Genomic DNA, 21000 nt, shown 5'->3' with positions numbered 1-21000 from the left:
TCTAAGGGCTCACAGGCTTCTAGCCAGTTACTGATCAGATCTCCATGGGGTCACCACTCTACCCATCTACTGCCAACCTAGTATTGTCGGTTTTAATTTAAAGAGCCCTTAGGGTTCTTTCAGCAGGTGAAAGGTCATCTGTTCAGCTCCCAGAGGAGGTGGCCAGAGACCAGCAGGGTCAGGGGTTGTGCCCATGGTCATATGTCTGCTTAGTCATGTCACCTTGGGCCAGATCTCCATTACTTTGAGTCTTTTCCAAATGCTCAGCCTTTTTTAGTTCCCATTTCTGAAAAATCTTTCCAACTTACTTTAGACTTTTTGAAAAAGATTTATTTATTTGTGGACAGAGACGTGGAGGGAGAGACAGAGGTTTTCCATCTGCTGGTTCACTTCCCAAATCCCTGCAGCAGCCAGGGCTGGGCCAGGCCGAAGCCAGGAGCCAGGAAGTTTATCTGGGTCTCCCACCTGGGTGACAGGGGCCCAAGTACTTGAGCCAAAATCCACTGCCTTCTCAGGCACATTAGCAGGGAGCTGGATCCGAAGTGGAGCATTTGGAACTCAAACCAGAACTCTGATATGGGATGTTGGCGTCACAAGTGGAGGCTTACCCTGGTGCACCCCAATGCCAACTCCCTACTTTCTGCTTGCATTCCATTTCCTTTGGCCCTGTGACAGCCAGGTGTGAGGAGCAGCGTCTCCCTTGAAGTCTCTGGGGTGGGTCTCTGAGTCCCAGTCAAGTCTTTTCTCTGCATCTGCAAAGTGCAGAAAAAGTGGACCTAGTTCTAGCACTGTCTTCATCTTTCTCCCAGGAGTTCAGCAGACCAAATACCCTGAAAGAGGAAGTCCTGAGGACTCCATACCACCCTTGGCCTAACTCACCAGGGTATCTTCAGCCCCTTCCTTTTCTCTAACCCCTTTGTTTCCTTTTCCAGGAGTCTGGAGAGGTGTGGCTGGATCAAGACCTCCCCCAATGTGAACAGGCTCCCTCCTCCCCTCACCACCCTTTGCCGCCACGCCAGGGAACATCCTCAAGCCCTGGCCCTCAAGGGAGAGGTAACAGGAGCCCAGAGCCGAGACCATGTGACGGCGCTGGCCCTTGCCACCGCCGTCCCCCCAACCCTGGCCCCAGGCCTGGCACCATGATGTTCCGAGACCAGGTGGGCATCCTCGCTGGCTGGTTCAAGGGCTGGAATGAGTGTGAGCAGACCGTAGCCCTGCTGTCTCTTCTGAAGCGGGTCACCCGTACCCAGGCCCGCTTCCTGCAGCTCTGCCTGGAGCACTCACTGGCTGACTGCAATGACATCCACCTGCTGGAGTCGGAGGCCAACAGTGCTGGTGAGTCTCCACCCCCAGAGATGGGAACAGCAAGAGGGAGACCTAGAACATGTCGATGGCTGAGGAGGCCAGCCCAACAGTGCTGCTAAGCAATGTGATTTCTAGGCTTGGTGGTAGAGGAGAGCAGGGACTTTAGAGTGCTTCCAAAATTCACAAGTCATCCTAAACTAGTCTTTACCCCTGTAGCTAGGCTGGACTTAAGGCATAAACAGGAGAGTTTTGACTTTAGCTAGAGTTCTTCATATCACTTCCATAAGCACAGGAAGGCACTCTGTGTCTTGTGAGGTTAGTGTAGGGAGGGGTGAGCCAGGCTTCCCTAGAACTTGTCTCTCAAGACCCAGTCCTAGATAGGAGTCAGGCCAGAGAACTATCTGAGAGGCTGTTGCTGAAGCCATTTGGGCTTCCAGGAGACTGGGTGGATAGCTGTTGATCCCAGTGATGGGTGGGAAAGATGGAAACCAGAGAACATGGAGAAGAGTAGCAGATAGCCAAAAGCTGGCTGGGAAGAGACTGGGGCTCCGTGCACCACCCTAACTCTTCCCACTTCTCGTATTCATCGTTCACATTGAATCTTAACAACAAGCTGAGCAGTCCTTACTTACATATGAACTTTGAAAACTTGTTCTTTGGTGGGTTTGGAGTCAAGCTGTCTAGATTTAAATCCCAGTTAATTACCTAACCGCATAACCAAGTAATTTAACCTCTGTGTGCCTTGGTTTCCTCCTTGTAAAATCAAGATGATCATTATATCTACCTTCGGGGGTGGAGGTGAGGATCCAGTGAGTTCGCACATGTGCAGCTTTTAGAGCAGTGCCTGGTATGCAGTAAATATAGCTGTCATTTGTTTGTATTATGAGTCACTCATTTATCCTCATGACAGTCTCCATGTGGTGCTACTATTATACCTATTTTACAGATGAGGAAACCAGGATGGGCTGCTGGGATGGGGATTTGGGAAGCCACAGAGCCCCAGGCCTTGGCAACAGTCAAATTTATTTTTACAAAGTTGTTGGGGTTTGTCCCCCCCCCCTTTTTTTTCCCTTTTTTTTTTTTTGTTTTTTTTTTGGTTTTTTTTGTTTTTTTCTTCTTCTTTTCTACTTTATTTGAAAAAGAGAGAGACAGAAATCTTCTGTCTGTTGTTTCATTTCCCAGAAGGTTACAACAATGAGTCTGAGCCAGGTGGAAGCAAGGAGCCCAGAACTCATTCCAGGTTTCCCATATGGGGTCAGGGACCCAAGCTTGAACCTCCTTCTGCTGTCTCCCAGGGTGTGCATTAGCAGGAAGCTGAACTAGAAAGCCAGAATTCAAACTGTTGGGTATCCCAAATGGCTTCCTCACTTTTAAAGATTTATTTATTTATTTGAAAGTCAGAGTTACACAGAGAGAGAAGGAGAGGCAGAGAGAGAGTTTTTTTTTTGTTTTTTTGGGTTTTTTTTTTTTTTTTTTTTTTTTTGACAGGCAGAGTGGACAGTGAGAGAGAGAGAGACAGAAAGGTCTTCTTTTTTCCGTTGGTTCACCCCTGAATGGCCACTCCGGTGGCGCACTGCGGCCAGCGCACCACGCTGATCTGAAGCCAGGAGCCAGGTGCTTCTCCTGGTCTCTCATGCGGGTGCAGGGCCCAAGCACTTGGGCCATCCTCCACTGCCTTCCCGGGCCACAGCAGAGAGCTGGACTGGAAGAGGAGCAACCAGGACAGAATCCAGCACCCCGACCGGGACTGGAACCTCGGGTGCCAGCGCCGCAGGCGGAAGATTAGCCTAGTGAGCCGTGGTGCCGGCCAGAGAGAGTTCTATCCGCTGGTTCACTCCCCAGTTGGCCGCAACGGCCAGAGCTGCGCCGATCCAAAACCAGGAGCCAGGAGCTTCTTCCAGGTCTCCCACGTAGGTGCAGGGGCCCAAGGACCTTGGGCCATCCTCCACTGCTTTCCCAGGCCATAGCAGAGAGCTAGATTGGAAGTGGGGCAGCCGGGGCTCGAACCAGTGCCTATATGGGATGCCGGCACAGCAGGCAGCAGCTTGACCTCCTATGCCACAGCACCAGCCCCTTTATTTTTATTTTTAAAGATTTATTTATTTATTTGAAAGGCAGATTTACAGAGAAAGGAGAGAAAGGTTTTCCCATTGGTTCCCTTCTGAAATGGCCACAGCAGCTGGGGTGGGCCAGGCCAAAGCCAGGAGCTTCTTGTGGGTCTCCCATGTGGGTACAGGGGCCCAAGTACTTGGACTATCTTACACTGCTTTCCCAGGCACATTAGGAGGGAGCTGGATTAGAAGTGCAGCAGTTGGGACTTGAGCCTGTGCTGGTATAGGATGCCAGCATCCCAGGTGGAGGCTTAACCTGCTATGCCACAACCCCAACCCCCTTACTGAGTTTTTATGTACAATCACAAAAACACCATGGTAGCAGACACATGGGCCTAATTCCCAGTCTGACAGACTAAAAGCATTAAGGACAAGCTCAGCTGCATCAGGCTCAGGGCTCACCCTGGCCATCTTCCTACCAGGGAGGGCTCCACTCTTCTCTAGTCCTGAGAACAGGGAGTCCTGTGTAGTGTGGTGAAGGTACAGTTAGGACAAGTCAGGTTCGTGGTACCCTACCACCAACCCAATCCAGGCAGGTGGTTGAATAGCCACTGGGTGTCAAGCTTGGCTTTGCACCAGAAATCACCAGCAGTGCTTGTTACCGTTAGCATTTTTAGGTTTTGCTTTTGTTTTCAGGGCTTGTAGTAAAATCAGATCATACAGAAAGTGACAAGGGAAGCTTTTTCCAGGGTCCCATGTTTCCATTTTCTTGATCTAATTTATGAGATGAATTCTGTACATATGTAAGCGTGTATATATTTTCCTTCTAGCTTTGTCATTGTTTTAGTTGTTTTAGCACACAGCACACATCATGCATATATGCCAGTTAGCTTTTTTGGCTTACCAAAATACCCTGAGCGTTAGTCCACATTCATGTGTTGTTGTTGTTGTTGTTTTTGACAGGCAGAGTTAGAGAGAAACAAAGAGAAAGGTCTTCCTTTTCCATTGGTTCACCCCCCAAATGGCTGCTACGGCTGGTGCGCTGCACCGATCTGAGGCCAGGAGCCAGGTGCTTCCTCCTGGTCTCTCATGCGAGTGCAGGGCCCAAGCACTTGGGCCATCCTCCACTGCCTTCCTGGGCCACAGCAGAGAGCTGGACTGGAAGAGGAGCAACCGGGATTAGAACCCAGAGTGCCGGCACTGCAGGCGGAGGATTAGCCTAGTGAGCCGCGTTGCCAGCCCGTGTGTATCTTGTTGTTTGTGGCTACATAATAAGAGTAGGGGATGCTAAGCAGTGCTTTACTTTTAGTAAACGTGTATCCCTATCCCTTACGACTGCTCTTTACAATCTTTACAAAATGTGGCTTCACCATTTTGTAGATGAGGAGACTGAAGGCTGGGGAAGTGAAGTAACGCCCTGAGTCACATGGTTGATCAGAGGGAGAACTTGAATTTGACTGTAGAGCCCTTGCCTGTAGGACAGACCTTGTGATTTATCTGGTCTTGCTCCTGCAAACGGTGCTGGAATGAGCACCCTCCTAGATCTGTAGAATACATTCCTAGGATTCTGCGGCACTGCTAGTTTGGAGGTGTGTGCACGTAAACTGTTTGTTCGCTTTGCCCTTGAAAGACACTCTGCACGTACACAGAGAAGCTGCCCAGCTGCCCATCTCAGAGTGCTTGCTTTGGGGGGTGGGGGGTAATCCCTAGCCAGGGTTAGGAAGAGCTGTGCAATGAGTTGAGTGGTAAATGAATATGTGAATCAAGGTCTTTTTTATATTGAGACTATTTTATTTGAGGATTATGTATTAAAACAGATTAGATCTGTTTTCATAGATCAGTTGTATTCAGTTACTGTGGAATAGATGTTGTTACTTAAAACTGTATTAAGTCATGGTAGAGTGAACATGCTCTAAGTAGGACCCGATAGTTATGATTTTCATGCAGTTTTATTAATAAGTGAACTCAATATAAGATATAATTGTATATTAGTGACCAGGGTTGAACATTTCTTATAGAACTGAGTAAATTTTTATGATTTTTGGAGAATTGAATTCAGAGTCCAGTGCAAATAAGACTAAAGCTATAGGATTATGAACTGGTTAGATATCTTGGTCTCTTTTTTTTTTTTAAGACTTTTTTTTTTTTTTTTTTTTTTTTTTTTGACAGGCAGAGTGGATAGTGAGAGAGAGAGAGAGAGAAAGGTCTTCCTTTTTGCTGTTGGTTCACCTTGCAATGGCCGCTGCGGCCGGCGCACTGTGCTGATCTGAAGCCAGGAGCCAGGTGCTTCTCCTGGTCTCCCATGTGGGTGGCAGGGCCCAAGGACTTGGGCCATCTTCCACTGCCTTCCCGGGCCATAGCAGAGAGCTGGCCTGGAAGAGGGGCAACTGGGATAGAATCCGGCACCCCGACCAGGACTAGAACCCGGTGTGCCGGCACCGCAAGGCGGAGGATTAGCCTGTTAAGCCATGGCGCCAGCCATCTTTGTCTCATTTGTAATGAATCAAGGTCTTTATCCACAGTCCCATGTCAGAAGGTGAGAACAGAACAAGCTGATAGTTAAATGGGTGGAGAGATAAGGAAACTGAGGAAGAGAGAGAGAAGTGATCCGTTAGGCCCTTGAATGCTTCTTTCCTAATACACATGGGGGCTCCAAGACACATCCTGCCCTCAGATAGCCCTCATATAGAACCTCCCCACTCTCCCATTTGTAAAGGAAGGAGCTACTTCCTGGGCCTGAGGATCTGGTGGGAGGAGCTATCACTCCTGTTTTTCTTCCTCTGCTTTTTCTGGCTTTCCCCCTCCCTTGTGTTTCCCAAACTTATGTTATTATCAGAGTAATCTGAGGGGTGGGCAGTGTAACTTAAAATTCAGATTGCTGCCTTTGCCCCTTCCCCCCGTCACGCCCAGTCAGAATCCCACGGAGATGGGCCTGAAACTAGAGCCAGTGTACTGAGGACCCGGCGTGAGAGGGAGTGCCTTGCTGGATGATTCCTTTGTCACGGGCCACCCTGGAGTTCTAGATCCAGCTTTACCACTGCTGCTTCTTGTGACCTGGCTCAGTCCTTGGGCCTGAGGCTTCCTCTCTGGACAGTAGGGGATTGTCCAGGTACTTCTGAGAAATCTCTCAGGCTCTGAAATAGCGTGCCAGAAAAGGCAGAAACACAGCCACACGTGCTGCTCTCGCTTCATGTTTAATGAATGACTCTCGGAAAATCTGCTCCCCCTCTGCATAAGCAGTGTTACTTAGCTTGCAGACCAGTGCCTGCCTAAGAGCTGCCCAGTGGTCTGAAGCCCTTCCTCAGCCCTTTACATCCCATCAGACCTGAAGCCCTGGCCAGTGAAACAGATCCCCTGCTTGTTTCTGGGTTTTCTCTCTGTGGCCCACCCAGCCAACCCTGCTGCTTCCCCCAGAGAGATCCTGAACTTGGATTTGGGTCACAGTTGCCAGCCTGTCTCCTCCTCAGATAAGGCAGAGAACACAGAGAAGTTGACCTAGGCCAACGTGTCCTAATGCTAGCTCTGCCACAAACCCCCAGGAACTTTCTAAAAATAACGTGAAGCCTAGGTGCTGTCCGCAGAGATTGAAAGCTCCCTGGTTGACTCTTGGGGACACCCAGTGAGAACTACTTGTCTTGGTGCTGATACTGATTCTCGGTGCTCCCAGGTGTGTGGTGAGGACACTGTCACATGACCCGCTGGCAGTGGGGCTTAGAGCTGTTTAGGGGAGGACTCTGACCTGGGCCATCCCTCCTCAGGAAGCTGAGAGGGTGCAGGGGAGTCCTGCAACCCAGGCAGCCAAAGTAGGTTTCATGAACGCAGAACCTGAGGCAACAGCCTAGAGCAGAAAAACAACCAACCAAAAAACCCCAACTTCAAGAATCTCCGGAACAGAGAACAGGGAACCCCAGTGTCCCCTTGTTGGCATCCATGGCAGGAATCCTAGCCCTGTCTTTTCCCGTGATGCTGACTTGAACCAGAAGGGTGTTCTGTAGACAGGAGTGCAGAGACAGGGGCCAAGAGGAGCTGAATTGCCTTTCCTTCCCTGGTCCTGTAACTTCCTGGGCCACATCTCCTACATTCTTTCTGCCTATCCTCTGAGTCAATTCTATATCTAGCAGGTTTAGGCCCCTCCCTCTCTGGCTCACTGAATCTGGGTGGGGAAACTGAGGTCAGAGGGGGCCGAGGTGAGTGAGTCACCAGCGCTCAGCTCTGAGGCCTCCACCCTCCACTTTCAGTTCATCCAACAAAAATGTGAGCCCCCCGGCCCTCCCCCATATCTGTGAGCTTGGGTAAGGCAGAGAACGACATGTTTGGAGCCAAAGCCCAGCCCCTCTGGTGCCTGAGGCTGCCACAGTTGTTGCAACAGCCCAGCACATAAAATGGCTCTGCTCTTACAGCAGTCTGGGACAGATGTAGACCTGGCTCTTGTACTTTGCCAGGACCCAGGGTCATGACCTACTTAGCTCTGGTCACCTGCCCAGCCTTATTCCCGTTGCCACTGTAGCCAGGGAGGGCACTCATCCTCCCTCATCCTCTTCATGTCCATAGAGTCTGGGGTGCAGCCCGCTGCGTCACAGCATTCCCCAACCCCTTCCCCTCCACCCACCTCAAGGATTTCATCACTGCTTGTTGTGCCTCTAGCTCCAGTGAGCCAGAGATGTGTCTATTTTAACTGCCGTAAAATTTCCCACCCCTGTTGAGATACTTAAGGGGGAGCCCCAGATGTCCTCTCCTCCGTGAACTACTGCTCCCCTAGCCCTGAAGCAGCAGGGCCTCTAAGTCTTCAACCAGGAGCACTGGCAATAGTAGTTAAAATGTACTGAGCCCTTACCGCCTGCCAGGCATTTTGTGTAATTGTCCCATTGACTCTTTACAACAGCCCTGTGATTTGGAGGAGTTCTTACAATCCCCGTAACACAGAAAAGAAGACCAGGGCTCAAGAGCCCTTAAAACAGTGGCCCACAACTACACTGACCTAGGTTGTGAAGGTTAGAACAGGATTTTGAACCCAGGCACGTTTGCTGTTGAACTTGAGCTCTTACGTAATACATTCTGTTAGGACCTGAGACAGCAACCTAAGGTTGGGAGATCTACAGGAGGCATGTTATAGATGCAAAAACACCACTACCTTCTAGGGGCCATCCCGGTTCAATTGTGCAGGTAGTCACTGGGCTGCTGCTGTACCTCCACTCTGGGCCAGACCTTTTTGTGATCTGGGCAAGAAACTAAAGTTCCATCCCCACTCGTCATCTGTAGCCCCAGCTGGGCTCACCCCAAGGGGCCTGAGGCTGTACAAATTCCTTGGACCAGTTCCAGTCCTCATTGATGCTTCCCAGTCATGGGAGGCCCGCCCTTCCCACCACCATTGCACAGACACGTGAACACACACTTCCTCAGAGTCAGCCTCCATTCGCCCAAACCACTTTCCCTCAGTAGTAGAACAACGTCCTTCATTGAGCCCAACCCTTGGGACTGTTCTGTCACGTCCCCTGGCAGTACCAGAGGAGAGGCCGTGTCCCTGAGCCCTGGAGTCCTGGCAGTACTGTGCAGTGGGGGAGGGACTGGACAAGGCTTCTCTCTGTCCTGGATGCCTCTGGCTGCCCTTGCAAGGCCTAAACAACAGCGATTGAGAACTCCAGGGCGGGGCTGAAGAGGCAGGCTGACTCTGCTGGAGGAGAAGAGGGAAAACACGCACCACTGAACCCCTAGTGAGTGCTTCCTGTGGCAGACTGTCAGGAGCTCTACACCGGCTTCTCCCTTAGGCTTCTTGGCAGCTTCGCAATCCCTGTTTTACGTAGGAGGAAGTGCGTTGCCCAGGCAGCTGTGTGACACAGGACACAGCTGGATGTGAGGTCTTGATTCTCTGGCCCTAATATTAAGCCCTCCACTGCTCATTACTGCATGTTAAGAACTAAAAAGAGTGGGACTGGCACTGTGGCACAGTAAAGGCTGGCTGTGACTACTGTCAGTGGTACTAGTACTATTAGTTCATGTTCGTTTTGGTCGGTGCCATAGCTGTAACATGTATTTGTATGGATCAGTTCTTGGACACTTGAACATAGGTTCTCTGGGAAGCTTGAAGCAGTGAGGCCCAGGCCAGGAGCAGTTCACTTAGCCAGGAATCGGGAGTTGTGTATGATTCATTTTCTTTTTTTTTTTTTTTTTTTTTGGACAGGCAGAGTGGATAGTGAGAGAGACAGAGAGAAAGGTCTTCCTTTGCCGTTGGTTCACCCTCCAATGGCTGCTGCAGCCAGCGCATCGTGCTGATCCGAAGCCAGGAGCCAGGTGCTTCTCCTGGTCTCCCATGGGGTGCAGGGCCCAAGGACTTGGGCCATCCTCCACTGCCCTCCCTGGCCATAGCAGAGAGCTGGCCTGGAAGAGGGGCAACCGGGATAGAATCCGGTGCCTCGACCGGGACTAGAACCCAGTGTGCCGGCGCTGCAAGACGGAGGATTGGCCTGTTGAGCCACGGCGCCGGCCATGATTCATTTTCTTAGAGCTACAAATGTAAGCAGAATTTTTAAAAAGATATATTGTGGGGCTGGCGCCATGGCTCACTTGGTTAATCCTACACCTGCAGCGCCGGCATCCCATATGGGCGCCAGGTTCTAGTCTCAGTTGCTCCTCTTCCACTCCAGCTCTCTGCTGTGGCCTGGGAGGGCAGTGGAGGATGGCCCAAGTGCTTGGGCCCCTGCACCTGCATGGGAGATCAGGAGGAAGCACCTGGCTCCTGGTTTCGGATCAGCGCAGTGCTGGCGGTGGCGGCCATTTGCAGGGTGAACCAACGGAAGGAAGACCTTTCTCTCTTTCTCTCACTGTCTATAACTCTGTCAAATTAAAAAAAAAAAAAAAAAGATATATTGTACTTTCTGTTTCTCTCCCTACCTCCCCTTCCCCATTTTATATGAAGGGGGAGGGAGAGAAGCAGAGAAATTTTCTATCTGCTAGCTCACTCCCTAGATACCCACTACAGCTAGGGCTAGGCCAGGCTGAAGCCAGGACTTAGAACTCCAAACCAGATTTCCCACATGAGTGACAGGGACTCAGGTACCTGAACCATCATCCTTTGCCTCCCAGGGTGCCCGTCAACAGGAAACTGAATCTAAAGTAGGGTAGCTGGAACTCAAACCAGGCACTCCAATATGGGATGTGGCAACTTAAGCCATTTTCTAAGCAGGTCATTAAGAGAAAGAGGGGTACAGAAAGGACATTTTCTGGAACTGGTGTTGTGGCCAGTGGATTAAGTCACCTCCTATGATGCTGGTGTCCTATAGGAGTGCCGGTTTGAGTCCCAGAAGCTCTGCTTGTCCAACTGCCTGTTAATGTGCCTGGGAAAGTAGTGGGAGATGGCCCCAAGTGCTTAGGCCCCTGCCACCCACGTGGGAGACCCAGATGGGTTCTAGACTCCAGGGATCATCCTGGCTCAGTCCCGACTGTTGTGGCCATTTAAAAGGAATAAGCCAGTAGATGGGAGATTAATATTCCCTCCCTCTCTCTCTCTCTCTCTTTTCCTGTAACTAACTCTGCCTTTTAAATTAAAAAAAAAAAAAAAAACAAAAAACAAAAAAAACTTTCCGTGTTTTTTTTTTTGTTTGTTTGTTTGTTTTTAATATTTTATTTGAAAGGCAGTTACAAAGAGGCAGAGGGAGAGAGAGGTCTTCCATCTGCTGATTCACTCCCCAAATGGCTGGGCTGATCCAAAGCCAGGAGCCAGGAGCCTGGAGCTTCTTCCAGGTCTCCCACGTGGGTGCAGAAGCCCAAGGACTTGGGCCATCCTTTGCTACTTTCCTAGGCACATCAGCAGGGAGCTGGATCAGAAGTGGAGCAACCAGGACTCGAACTGGTGCCTATATGGGATGCTGGCACTGCAGGTGGCAGCTTCACCTGCTATGTCACAGGGCCAGCCCCAATCCTTTTTTTTTTTTAAGAGACATTTTCTGAGTTTTATGCAAGTAGCCAGGTGTCTGTCCGTCTTGCAGTTGGGCAGAGCGCAGAGATCCTGGAGATATTAAAGACTAAGAAACTTGAATTGAAAGACCCCTCAGACGCCTAGACTTCTGACACTGTCTTGTATGTGTCTGTTTCCTGTCTGTCTGTTTCCCAGCCAAGGAAGGTTGGCTTGTGCCTTTGGAATTCTTGTGCATATTTGAAAGAAGGGAACCACAGTTAGAGAAAATACCCATGATACCAGTAAAAACAGCTAATGTTTACTGAGGACTTATTTTATGCGATGATCTCACCGAGTTCATTGTGGTCCTGAGCTCCAGTTTACAGGTAGAACAAGCAGAGCTCAATGAAGTGTCACATTGGCTCAGGGTCACGTGGTCAACAGGGAGTAGAGAAGGCCTACAGCCATATCTCTGCCCATGCTTTGTCATCACTCCCCCATGTGTGGCCTTGGGTTTGTGTGGTTTGGCAAGGCTCTTCCCCCACTTCCAGGACCTCACCAGTAGCACACTTCGGAGAATTCTCATTGTGAGGTTCTGGGAATCATCAGCCTGGGCTGCAGGTGTGAGCTCAGTTGACCAAGAGTGAGGGGCAGGTTGACCCCCATCCTTGATTATTGTCTTGGTTCTCTGGCACTGCTGCTCCTTGTCCCTCTCTCTGCTTTGTCTGTGTTTTCTCCATGTTCCACCCTATTTAGTTAGCCACAATGGCTGACAGGCTTTTGGGGGGAACAGTCAGACTTAATACAGTTCCTTCCCAGGGTCTCCTTTCTGTGGCTAGCCTAGGGCCTTATTCTTGGAGAGCTTCTTCTGGGCTGAGAGGGTAAGTCTGGCTCACCTCCACAGGATGGACTCGGGCCCTCAGATGGTGAGAAGTCAAGCAGATCGCCATGGCGTGTGTATCAGGGAGGCCTCCTGGAGAAGGGCAGGGTTATGCAGTCTGTGAAAGCCCTAGAACTTGGGTGGGGGAGGTTGTGGAGGCCTGGATGAGGGTAGTGGGGAGAGAGCCCCTGGGAAGATGGGAGGATCCTGAGTTGAGTCTTTATCTGGAGGAATTAGAGATGGGATGTTCTTTGGAAATGAAGATGATGTTAACCTAAAAGTTCTTGGACTTGGGTCTGTCAGTGCTAGTTGCCATTATAATGCCTGGTCAGAAATATGCCATCCTGGGGCTGGCTTTGTGGTGTAGCGGGTTATGCCTCTGTCTGCACCACTGGCATCCCATATGGGCACCAGTTTGTGTCCCGGCTGCTCCACTTTTGATCCAGCTCCCTACTAATGTGCCTGGGAAAGCAGCAGAAGATGGCTTGTCTTTGGGTCCCTGCCCACGCGGGAGATCTGGAAGAAGCTCCTGGCTCCTGGCTCCTGGTTTCAGCTTGGCCCAGCCCTGGCCATTGTGACCATTTGAAGAGTGAACCAGCAGGTGGATGATCTCTCTGTGTGTTTCCCTCCCTCTCTATAATTTTACCTTTCAAATAAATAAAATAAATATTTTTAAAAAAGAAATAATGACATCCTAGTGTAATTTAGGAAGATAAATCCATCTGGATATACCAGGCAGCTTGAAGGGAGAGAATCTAAAGACAGAGAGACTGGTTAAAAAACAACAGCAAACATTTATTAGGACCTAAGTATCCCAACTTCTGCAGATAAAGGCATCAGTGCTCCCCAGTCCAGGAGGAGTCTCCTTGGATAGGGGCTGGGGGGTGAGGCCGTGAAAGTAAAGGGGAGTGGGTACACAGCAAGGGCAGGCCTGGGGCAGCAGCAGGGCTCAGATTTTCTCCTTCCTCCCTCCTCTCCCTCCCTCCTCTCCCTCCCTCCCTTCCTTCCTTCCTTATTTTTATTTGAAAGGCAGAGTAACAGAGAAAGAGGAGAGACAGATCTTCCATCCACTGGTACACTACTCAAGTGGCTGCAATGGCCAGGGCTGGGCTGGGTTGAAGCCAGGAGCTTCTTTCAGGTCTCCTACTTGGGTACAAGGACTCAAGTACTTGGGCCATCCTTCGCTGCTTTCCCAGGCTCATTAGCAGGGATCTGGATCAGAAGTGGAGCAGCCAGGACACAAACTAATGCCTATATGGGATGCCAGTATTGCAGGTGTTGACTTTACCCAGTTGTGCCACAACACTGTCCCCAGGAGCTCAGATTTCAGAGTAGCAAGTTTGGCTGATGGGGAGTTACTGCAGCCTTTTTTTTTTTTTTTTTTTTTTTTTTTAATTCTCACTTTATTTTTTTATTTTTTATTTTATTTTTTGACAGGCAGAGTGGATAGTGAGGGAGAGAGACAGAGAGAAAGGTCTTCCTTTTTTGCCGTTGGTTCACCCTCTAATGGCCGCTGCGGCTGGCGCATCGCACTGATCCGAAGCCAGGAGCCAGGTGCTTCTCCTGGTCTCCCATGCAGGTGCAGGGCCCAAGGACTTGGGCCATCCTCCACTGCCTTCCCGGGCCATAGCAGAGAGCTGGCCTGGAAGAGGGGCAACTGGGATAGAATCCAGCGCCCCAACCGGGACTAGAACCTGGTGTGCTGGCGCCGCAAGGCGGAGGATTAGCCTGTTGAGCCACGGCGCCGGCCTACTGCAGCCTTTTGAGAACAGGATTGTTAGAACTAGGAAAACTTACTCCCAGAAGCGTAGGGAGTGTGTTTGAGTTCACCTCTATGAAGGCCAGGAGTCAGGATTGTAGAAGAGAGAGGAGTTGGAACTGCATAGACCATTGGCAGCTCTTAGGTTGATATGCGTATCGTACCCCAGCTCTCCTAACACTCCCTCTTATCTCCTCTGTAGCTATCGTCAGCCAGTGGCAACAAGAGTCCAAAGAGAAGGTGGTGTCCCTCCTGTTGTCCCACCTGCCCCTGCTTCAGCCAGGCAACACAGAGGCCAAGTCGGAGTATATGAGGCTCCTGCAGAAAGTGCTAGCCTACTCAATTGAGAGCAATGCCTTCATCGAGGAGAGCCGCCAGCTGCTCTCCTACGCCCTCATCCATCCAGCCACCACCCTGGAGGACCGCAACGCACTGGCCCTCTGGCTGAGCCACCTGGAAGAGCGGCTGGCTAGCAGCTTCCGCACCCGGCCAGAGCCCTCCTACCACTCACGCCAGGGCTCTGATGAGTGGGGGGGCCCTGCAGAGCTGGGCCCTGGAGAGGCAGGGCAAGGCTGGCAGGAAAAGCCACCCCGGGAAAATGGACACGTGCCCTTCCACCCATCCAGCTCAGTGCCGCCAGCCATCAGCAGTATTGGGAGCAACGCAAACACAGGTGAGGAGGAGGGGCAGTCCCAGGAGGCTGTGCCTACTTGAACAAGGCCAGCCTGGGCCCTGTCTTGATTTCTCTGTGGGCTTGGGTAAGGCCCATGACCTCTCTGGGCCTCAGCTTTGTGAGGCAGTGTAGAGCCTGTGAGCAGGTGATCCCAAAGCTCAGTCTCACCTGTTAGGTCTTATTACTCCACCCTTTGGTTATGTTATGTTTTTAAATAAATTTGGTCATATAAGGAATCAGGGCTTCCCCTTGAAAGTCAGATTCCCAGCCGTTTTTAATAAGTCAAAAAAGATTTGGCAACTCAAGGCCTGTATTCCTGATGTCAACCCATAAGACGGAGCTGACTTCAGCCAGCCCTTTAAGCTCTGCACATGTGCTCCAGTCTGCCCCTGCCCCTACCTGCCTCTGAGGGCGCTGAGTTTATGGCCCCTAATGGAGGGCTGGACACCATCCTCAGGTCCCTTCCAGTTTAGACATGCTGGACTTCCGTCTGGCCTCAGCTGACAGCCTTGCTTCTGAGCACTCTGTAAACCGAGCTATGTAAGATGTCTGCTGTGAAGCCTTGGTGATAGGAGGTAACAGTGCTGTGCCTTGACTGTGCTGGGTGCGCTTTTTTTTTTTTTGTCTTTTTTTTTTTTTTTTAAGATTTATTTATTTATTTATTTGAAACAGTTACACAGAGAAGGATAGGCAGAGAGAGCGAAATCTTTCATCCATTGGTTCACTCCCCAATTGGCCGCAACAGCCAGAGCTGTGCCGATCCGAAGCCAGGAGTCAGGAGCTTCTTTTGGGTCTCCCACATGGGTGCAGAGGCCCAAGGGCTTGGGCCATCCTCTACTGCTTTCCCAGGCCATAGCAGAGAGCTGAATTGGAAGTGGAGCAGCTGGGACTTGAACCAGCGCCCATATGGGATGCTGGCACTGCAGGTGGTGGCTTTACCCACTACACCACAGCACCAGGCCTGCTAAGTGCTCTTTTCTCTCACTTTTTCAGATACAATCTCATGTAATCCTTATCACAGTCACCTATCACTAGCTCTAGTTAACAGTCAAGAACACTGGGACTCAAAGAGATAGTCATGTAAGTGTATTCAAAATCACACATAGAACAAGAGATGAAATTGAGCAAGGTTCAGGTCCAGGCAGTCTGAGGCCAGAGCCTGACTCTGACTGCTGTCCCATCCTGCCAACTAACAGTTTGAAAGGGCTCTCTTAATAAAAGTCCTGGCGGCCAAGGTGAGCGGTTGGTATCCCAGTAACTTTTTGAAATGTTAGTTGAAAGGAACAGGGTAAGAGAGGATGGCTTTTCCAAGTCATGGTGAGGTAGCATGACCTGATCAAGGTGAGGGGTTCTGGACGGGTCAGCTCTCTTTGGCAGGCACTGGTTAAAGCAGGCCAGGAGAGAGTGGCTTTGCATGGTCATGTGTGCCGGCAGATGGCAGGAAGCCTGCATCTCTGGTGCCTGGTGCACAGCAGTTCCCCCCGGGCCTGATTGTTGCCCAGTTAATGTGCCAGTGAGAACCTGGGAAGACAGAGGCTACAGGAACGCATTTCCAGGAGCCTGCAGTGTCTTGCTCTTGTTTTCCAGTCTTTGAGCCTCACAGTTCCTGGGTCCATACTCAACAGTAGTTCTAGCAAAAAAAATACATTGAGCACTTGGTCATTGTTAGCAGCTATCCTGAGAACTTTACAGGGAGATTTTAGAATGTTCATTGAAAAATGGAATCGAAAGATAAAGTTTTTTGGTGCAAAAGGTTTTGAAATCCCTGCTTAGTTTTCTCATGATGCACCACAGTCACATAACCCAGGCAGTCTGACTCTGGAGCTCATGTCCTTGACTGCTGTGCCCCTTGCCTCCACCTGGAGTGACCCAGACGTGCTCAGCTTCACCCATGCAGCATGCCCCTAAATTTCGTCCTCCCTGCACCTCCTGGGCTCACCATGATTGGACCCCAGAAGCTGTTCCAAGTCCAAGCTTGAGAATGTTCAAGAGCAATTGTGCATTCCAAGTAGAGAGGGCACAGGGGTGGCAAATTACAGAGAGCACAGTGTACAGATGGGTCTGGCTGGGATGGATGTAAATGAGTAATACAATGGTTTACGTGAGAAATTGCGGCAGCAGATACTCATGCTTTAGCATGTGCCTGTCCCCTCTACTATGGCTTTATGTAGAAATGGAGGCAGTGGGCAGATGAAGTGACTTGCCCAAGATCATGGAGATCAGGGGTGTCAGAGTCAGGATTTGAACTCAGGACTGTTCTGACTCTCAGACTTCAGTGTATTAGGACTGCTGTGGGGTGGGGGTGGGGGTGGGGGGTGCCTTGAAGGACAGGACGAGGCTTTTGGATTTCGTGTAGTTGCAGGAAACAGGAAACCATTGAAATATTTTTGAGTGGGGAGCAAGGATTGGCCTGTGAGGGCGGGCAATGTGGGTTTGGGGTGCTGCCAAGGACAGACCAGGGTTTCTTGGAGAGTGTGAGGCCTGGATCTCAGGCCGGCATTCCTGTCTTTTTAATTCTCGGGCAGTGGCCAGCCTCCACCCCAGAGCAGGACCAAGCAGACTCCTCAGGAACTGCACGATCATTCCAGTCAGGGTAATTTCCTGCCCTCTCAGCCTTGCCTGCCCCCTTCTTGGCTGAGAAAGAAGGCCTGCATTGAGGGTTGCTGGCCTGCAGCCTAAGTCTGCCATCTTTCTCCAGGAGTCCTGAGCAGAAACAGCAGCCAGGGCTGAGGGAGTCCAGAGAGGCTTGGAAGGAGCCCTGAAGAGAGGGCCCTAGAGGTCTTTGGCAGAGGCAGAGTCTGGTCTTGGGGTGGGCCAGAGCACTACCTTCTCCCTTGGGTGCCTTCTTGGCCACGAGCATCAGTATCGTCACAGGATGGAAGTTGCTTTGGAGCCAGCACTGGGCTGGTCCTCCCTTGGCCGATGTCAGTGGAGCTCTGGCAGGAGTCCTAGCCTTTCTATCAGAAACCAGGCTGGGGCGCTATCAAGGAACTGGGGCAAAGGACTTCAGCTCCCTGGGCCTTGATGTCCTCACCAGCTAGGGTGAGGCCTTCTGGTTTTGATTCCTTGTCCCTTTCTGTAGGCTCAGAGGTCCCTTAGCACCATTTTGTTCTTTGTGAAACTTGGTTGGATGGCTCCTGTGTGTCATGCCCTGTGTCTGATCCTGGGGATACAGAAATGGTTGACTGGGAGGGACATCCTCCAGCGCCCACAGTCCAGTGCAACAGGCAGACTAATGAGGAGGGCAGCGAGCACTGGACTCGCAGCAAGAGAGGAGACAGCTGAGTGGGGCATGAAGGCAGAAGTAGCTGCAGAGAGGGATGGGAGAACGGGGAGCTGGACAGAGAGAATGGTGCATTTAGAGGTTTGGGGGCTTGTGGGAGTGGTTAAGTGTGAGGTTGGGTCCCTCTGCCCTCAGGCCTGCCTCAGAAATGCAATGTTCAGTGAGTGTGAAACTTCCTGTAGGACAGGGCCTGCCTTCACCTTGAGCCACAGGGCCTCACGGGAGCCAGTCTGGACTCAGTACAGAAAAAAAGAGGAGTAGTGAGGCTGGTGTTGAGGGCGAGGCTCTTGTGCTTCTTTTGTGAACTACTGAAGCAACTCCTTTTGGGCCAGGCCCCACTGTAATTGCTAAGAATACTGTGATGTTTAAGACAGGATGGGGGCCAGCGCTGTGACTCACTAGGCTAATCCTCCGCCTTGTGGCGCCGGCATACCGGGTTCTAGTCCCGGTCGGGGTGCCGGATTCTGTCCCGATTGCCCCTCTTCCAGGCCAGCTCTCTGCTATGGCCAGGGAGTGCAGTGGAGGATGGCCCAAGTCCTTGGGCCCTGCACCCCATGGGAGACCAGGATAAGCACCTGGCTCCTGCCATCGGATCAGCGCGGTGCGCCGGCCGCAGCGCACCAACCGCGGCGGCCATTGGAGGGTGAACCAACGGCAAAAGGAAGACCTTTCTCCCTGTATCTCTCTCTCACTGTCCACTCTGCCTGTCAAAAAAAAAAAAGAAAAGACAGGATGGGGCCCTGTTGTCATGGATCTTGGGCTATTGCAGGGGAACAGTTCATAATTAAGTAAAGAAATATTAGTTGATAAAAGAATTGGAGGTTTTGGTGAGTGTAAGAAAGGTGAGACAGACTAATGTGATAGAACAACCTGGGTGTTGGGGAGGGGACATGGTGACTTCAGATCAAGGGTTAAGGGTTGGCCTCAGGAGACTTGGAGAGAGTGAACAGCTGAGATCAGGAGGACGAGAAAGATCAAGGTCAGAAGTCCCGAGATTGGACCAAGCTTAAGTATTCTGGGAGCAGATGGAGATTGAGGTACATTGTGGGAGATGAGAGGTCAGAGATGGGCAAGGACCAGCGCCTGCCTGACCTTTTTTTAAGGCATGTAGGAGAGTTCGATTTTTGTTCTCAGCATGAGAGGAAGCCACAGAGTTTTAAGCAGGGGCCCAGCTTGGTCAGATTTGTGTTTTTGGAAAGATCAGTGTAGCTGCTATGAGGGCAGTAGACTGTAGGAGGCAAGAACCAGGGCAAGAAACCAGTGAGGGGCCATGGCAGTATTTCCCTCGAGGGATGCACACTTGGAGCAGGGTGCCAGCAGCGGAAGTGCGGCAGTTCAGAGGGGCGGCCAGCCAGCTCGGGAACACGTTGGGTGTTGGGGGTGAGTGAATGAGCAGTATCTGGTGGGCAGTTTTTCTCGGACCCCAGCGTCCCTTCCTTTGGGAGGATTATGGGGCTGAGCTGTCATCACAGCACTGACCAGCGGGTGTGGTTTCCTGTGGTCAGATCCCCAAGCCTGACTTCTTGCTTCTCTCCGCCTTGGTTAGGTCTCCCCTGCCAAATCCACCCTAGCCCGCTGAAGCGCTCCATGTCGCTCATCCCTACGAGCCCCCAGGCCCCTGGTGAGTGGCCGAGTCCAGAGGAGCTCGGGGCCCGGGCTGCTTTCACCACACCCGACCACGCACCCCTCTCGCCCCAGAGCAGCGTGGCCTCCTCTGGCAGTGAGCAGACAGAGGAGCAGGGCTCCAGCCGGAACACGTTCCAGGAGGACGGCAGCGGCATGAAAGGTACCACGGGGAGGGCGACGCCAGGACCCTTCTCCAGGGGTTTGAGGACAGAAAGCTTAGCCGCCACCTCCCTACCCCACTAAGGAGCAGATGCCTCACATGCAGTCGTAGGCACTGATCTGATGGGGAGGAGCCCCTGCCCTCACACACCCAGTCTGACAGGGGAGCTGGGGTCCAGACGATGGGAAACAGTTTCCAGAAGTCTCCAGGGAGACTGGTGGGGTTGGCCTCGTACACATCCAGCTGAGCAGATCAGGGAGTTTGGTGCCCTGGGGGCTGGGCAGGCAGAGAAGTAGCCTGTGGACTCTTGGCTTTTCCCCACCACTGTCAATTCTCTGCAGCTTTAAAGACTGCCTGTGGTGTTTGCCTGGTCCTTGCCCACAAGCTTCCTTCTGTCCTGGTCACCAGGGCCGAGCTCCTGACCTTCGCCTTCCCTCCTTTTTCTCAGATGTGCCCTCGTGGCTCAAAAGCCTCCGCTTGCACAAGTACGCGGCCCTCTTCTCACAGATGAGCTATGAGGAGATGATGACACTGACTGAGCAGCACCTGGAGTCTCAGGTGAAGCCAAGGAACCATGGGGGTGTCCAGGCAGCAGCACTTTGGCAGTACCTTTGCAGCCGGAGCCACCTCTTGCTTTGATCCCTACGGGGACACCTCCAAGTACCTCAGCCTCCCATTTCCAACATCCTGTCCCCTTCTGCCCTTACTACAGAACGTCACCAAAGGTGCCCGCCACAAGATAGCCCTGAGCATCCAGAAGCTGCGCGAGAGGCAGAGCGTCCTCAAGTCCCTGGAGAAGGTGAGGACCTGGTGTCCTGGTCTCCAAGGGCACCCAGCCATCCAGTGATACCCGTATACCAACGGCTGCTGATTGGCCTTGCTGCCAGCTGCCCAGACGACCTCCCGTCTGGTCCTCCCCAGCCCTCAGGCCTGATCTGCAGCTGCCTGAGCCCTAGGGAGCCAGCCTCCAGGGATCACATGCAAGTTGGCACAAGGGCTCCCCTCCTTGTCCCTCTTGGTTTGTGGTTCCTGTGTCACTCTGTCTGGCAGAGCGGTGTCCCTCTGTGCATGATCTCTACTCTTGGTGGTTTCTCGTCCACTCACTCTCCTCTGTCTACCTTGATTTGCATTTTTTTCTCCTTCCCCTTGCCTTTAGTTTTCTTCTTCCCCCTCAGCGTCTTGGCCTGAGTGTCCGGGCCTTCACCTTGAAGAGGAAAGAGGAGTGTGTGTGTGTGTGTGTGCACGTGTGCGCACGCGCAGTGTATGCCTGTCAGTGCATGGGCTTGCAGTGCCCTCACCTGCCCTCTCTATGTGCCAAAACCCTAAGGGGCCCCACCCAGGCCTCTCCAAACCCTCTGTGGCCTCATGTGTG

At 51.7% G+C, this 21000-nt stretch overlaps 1 protein-coding gene across 3 annotated transcripts in view; it reads left to right on the top strand.

The window, feature by feature from the left end:
- Positions 1–21000, top strand: part of SAMD4B (sterile alpha motif domain containing 4B) — a 47292-nt gene that overhangs the window by 19185 nt on the left and 7107 nt on the right. For all 3 annotated transcript variants that reach the window (XM_062177013.1, XM_062177012.1, XM_062177014.1), the window contains exons 2-6: positions 933–1335; positions 14089–14559; positions 19389–19628; positions 20077–20186; positions 20341–20427. In XM_062177013.1, the coding sequence (XP_062032997.1) occupies positions 1140–1335; positions 14089–14559; positions 19389–19628; positions 20077–20186; positions 20341–20427 (1104 nt within the window). In that variant the 5' untranslated portion in view covers positions 933–1139. The remainder of the gene's footprint in view (positions 1–932; positions 1336–14088; positions 14560–19388; positions 19629–20076; positions 20187–20340; positions 20428–21000) is intronic.

This window comes from Lepus europaeus, chromosome 19, assembly GCF_033115175.1.
Source record: "Lepus europaeus isolate LE1 chromosome 19, mLepTim1.pri, whole genome shotgun sequence".
NCBI lineage: Eukaryota > Metazoa > Chordata > Mammalia > Lagomorpha > Leporidae > Lepus > Lepus europaeus.
Note: the sequence above shows the minus strand (reverse complement) of the source record. Positions and strands in the feature narration are given on the sequence as shown.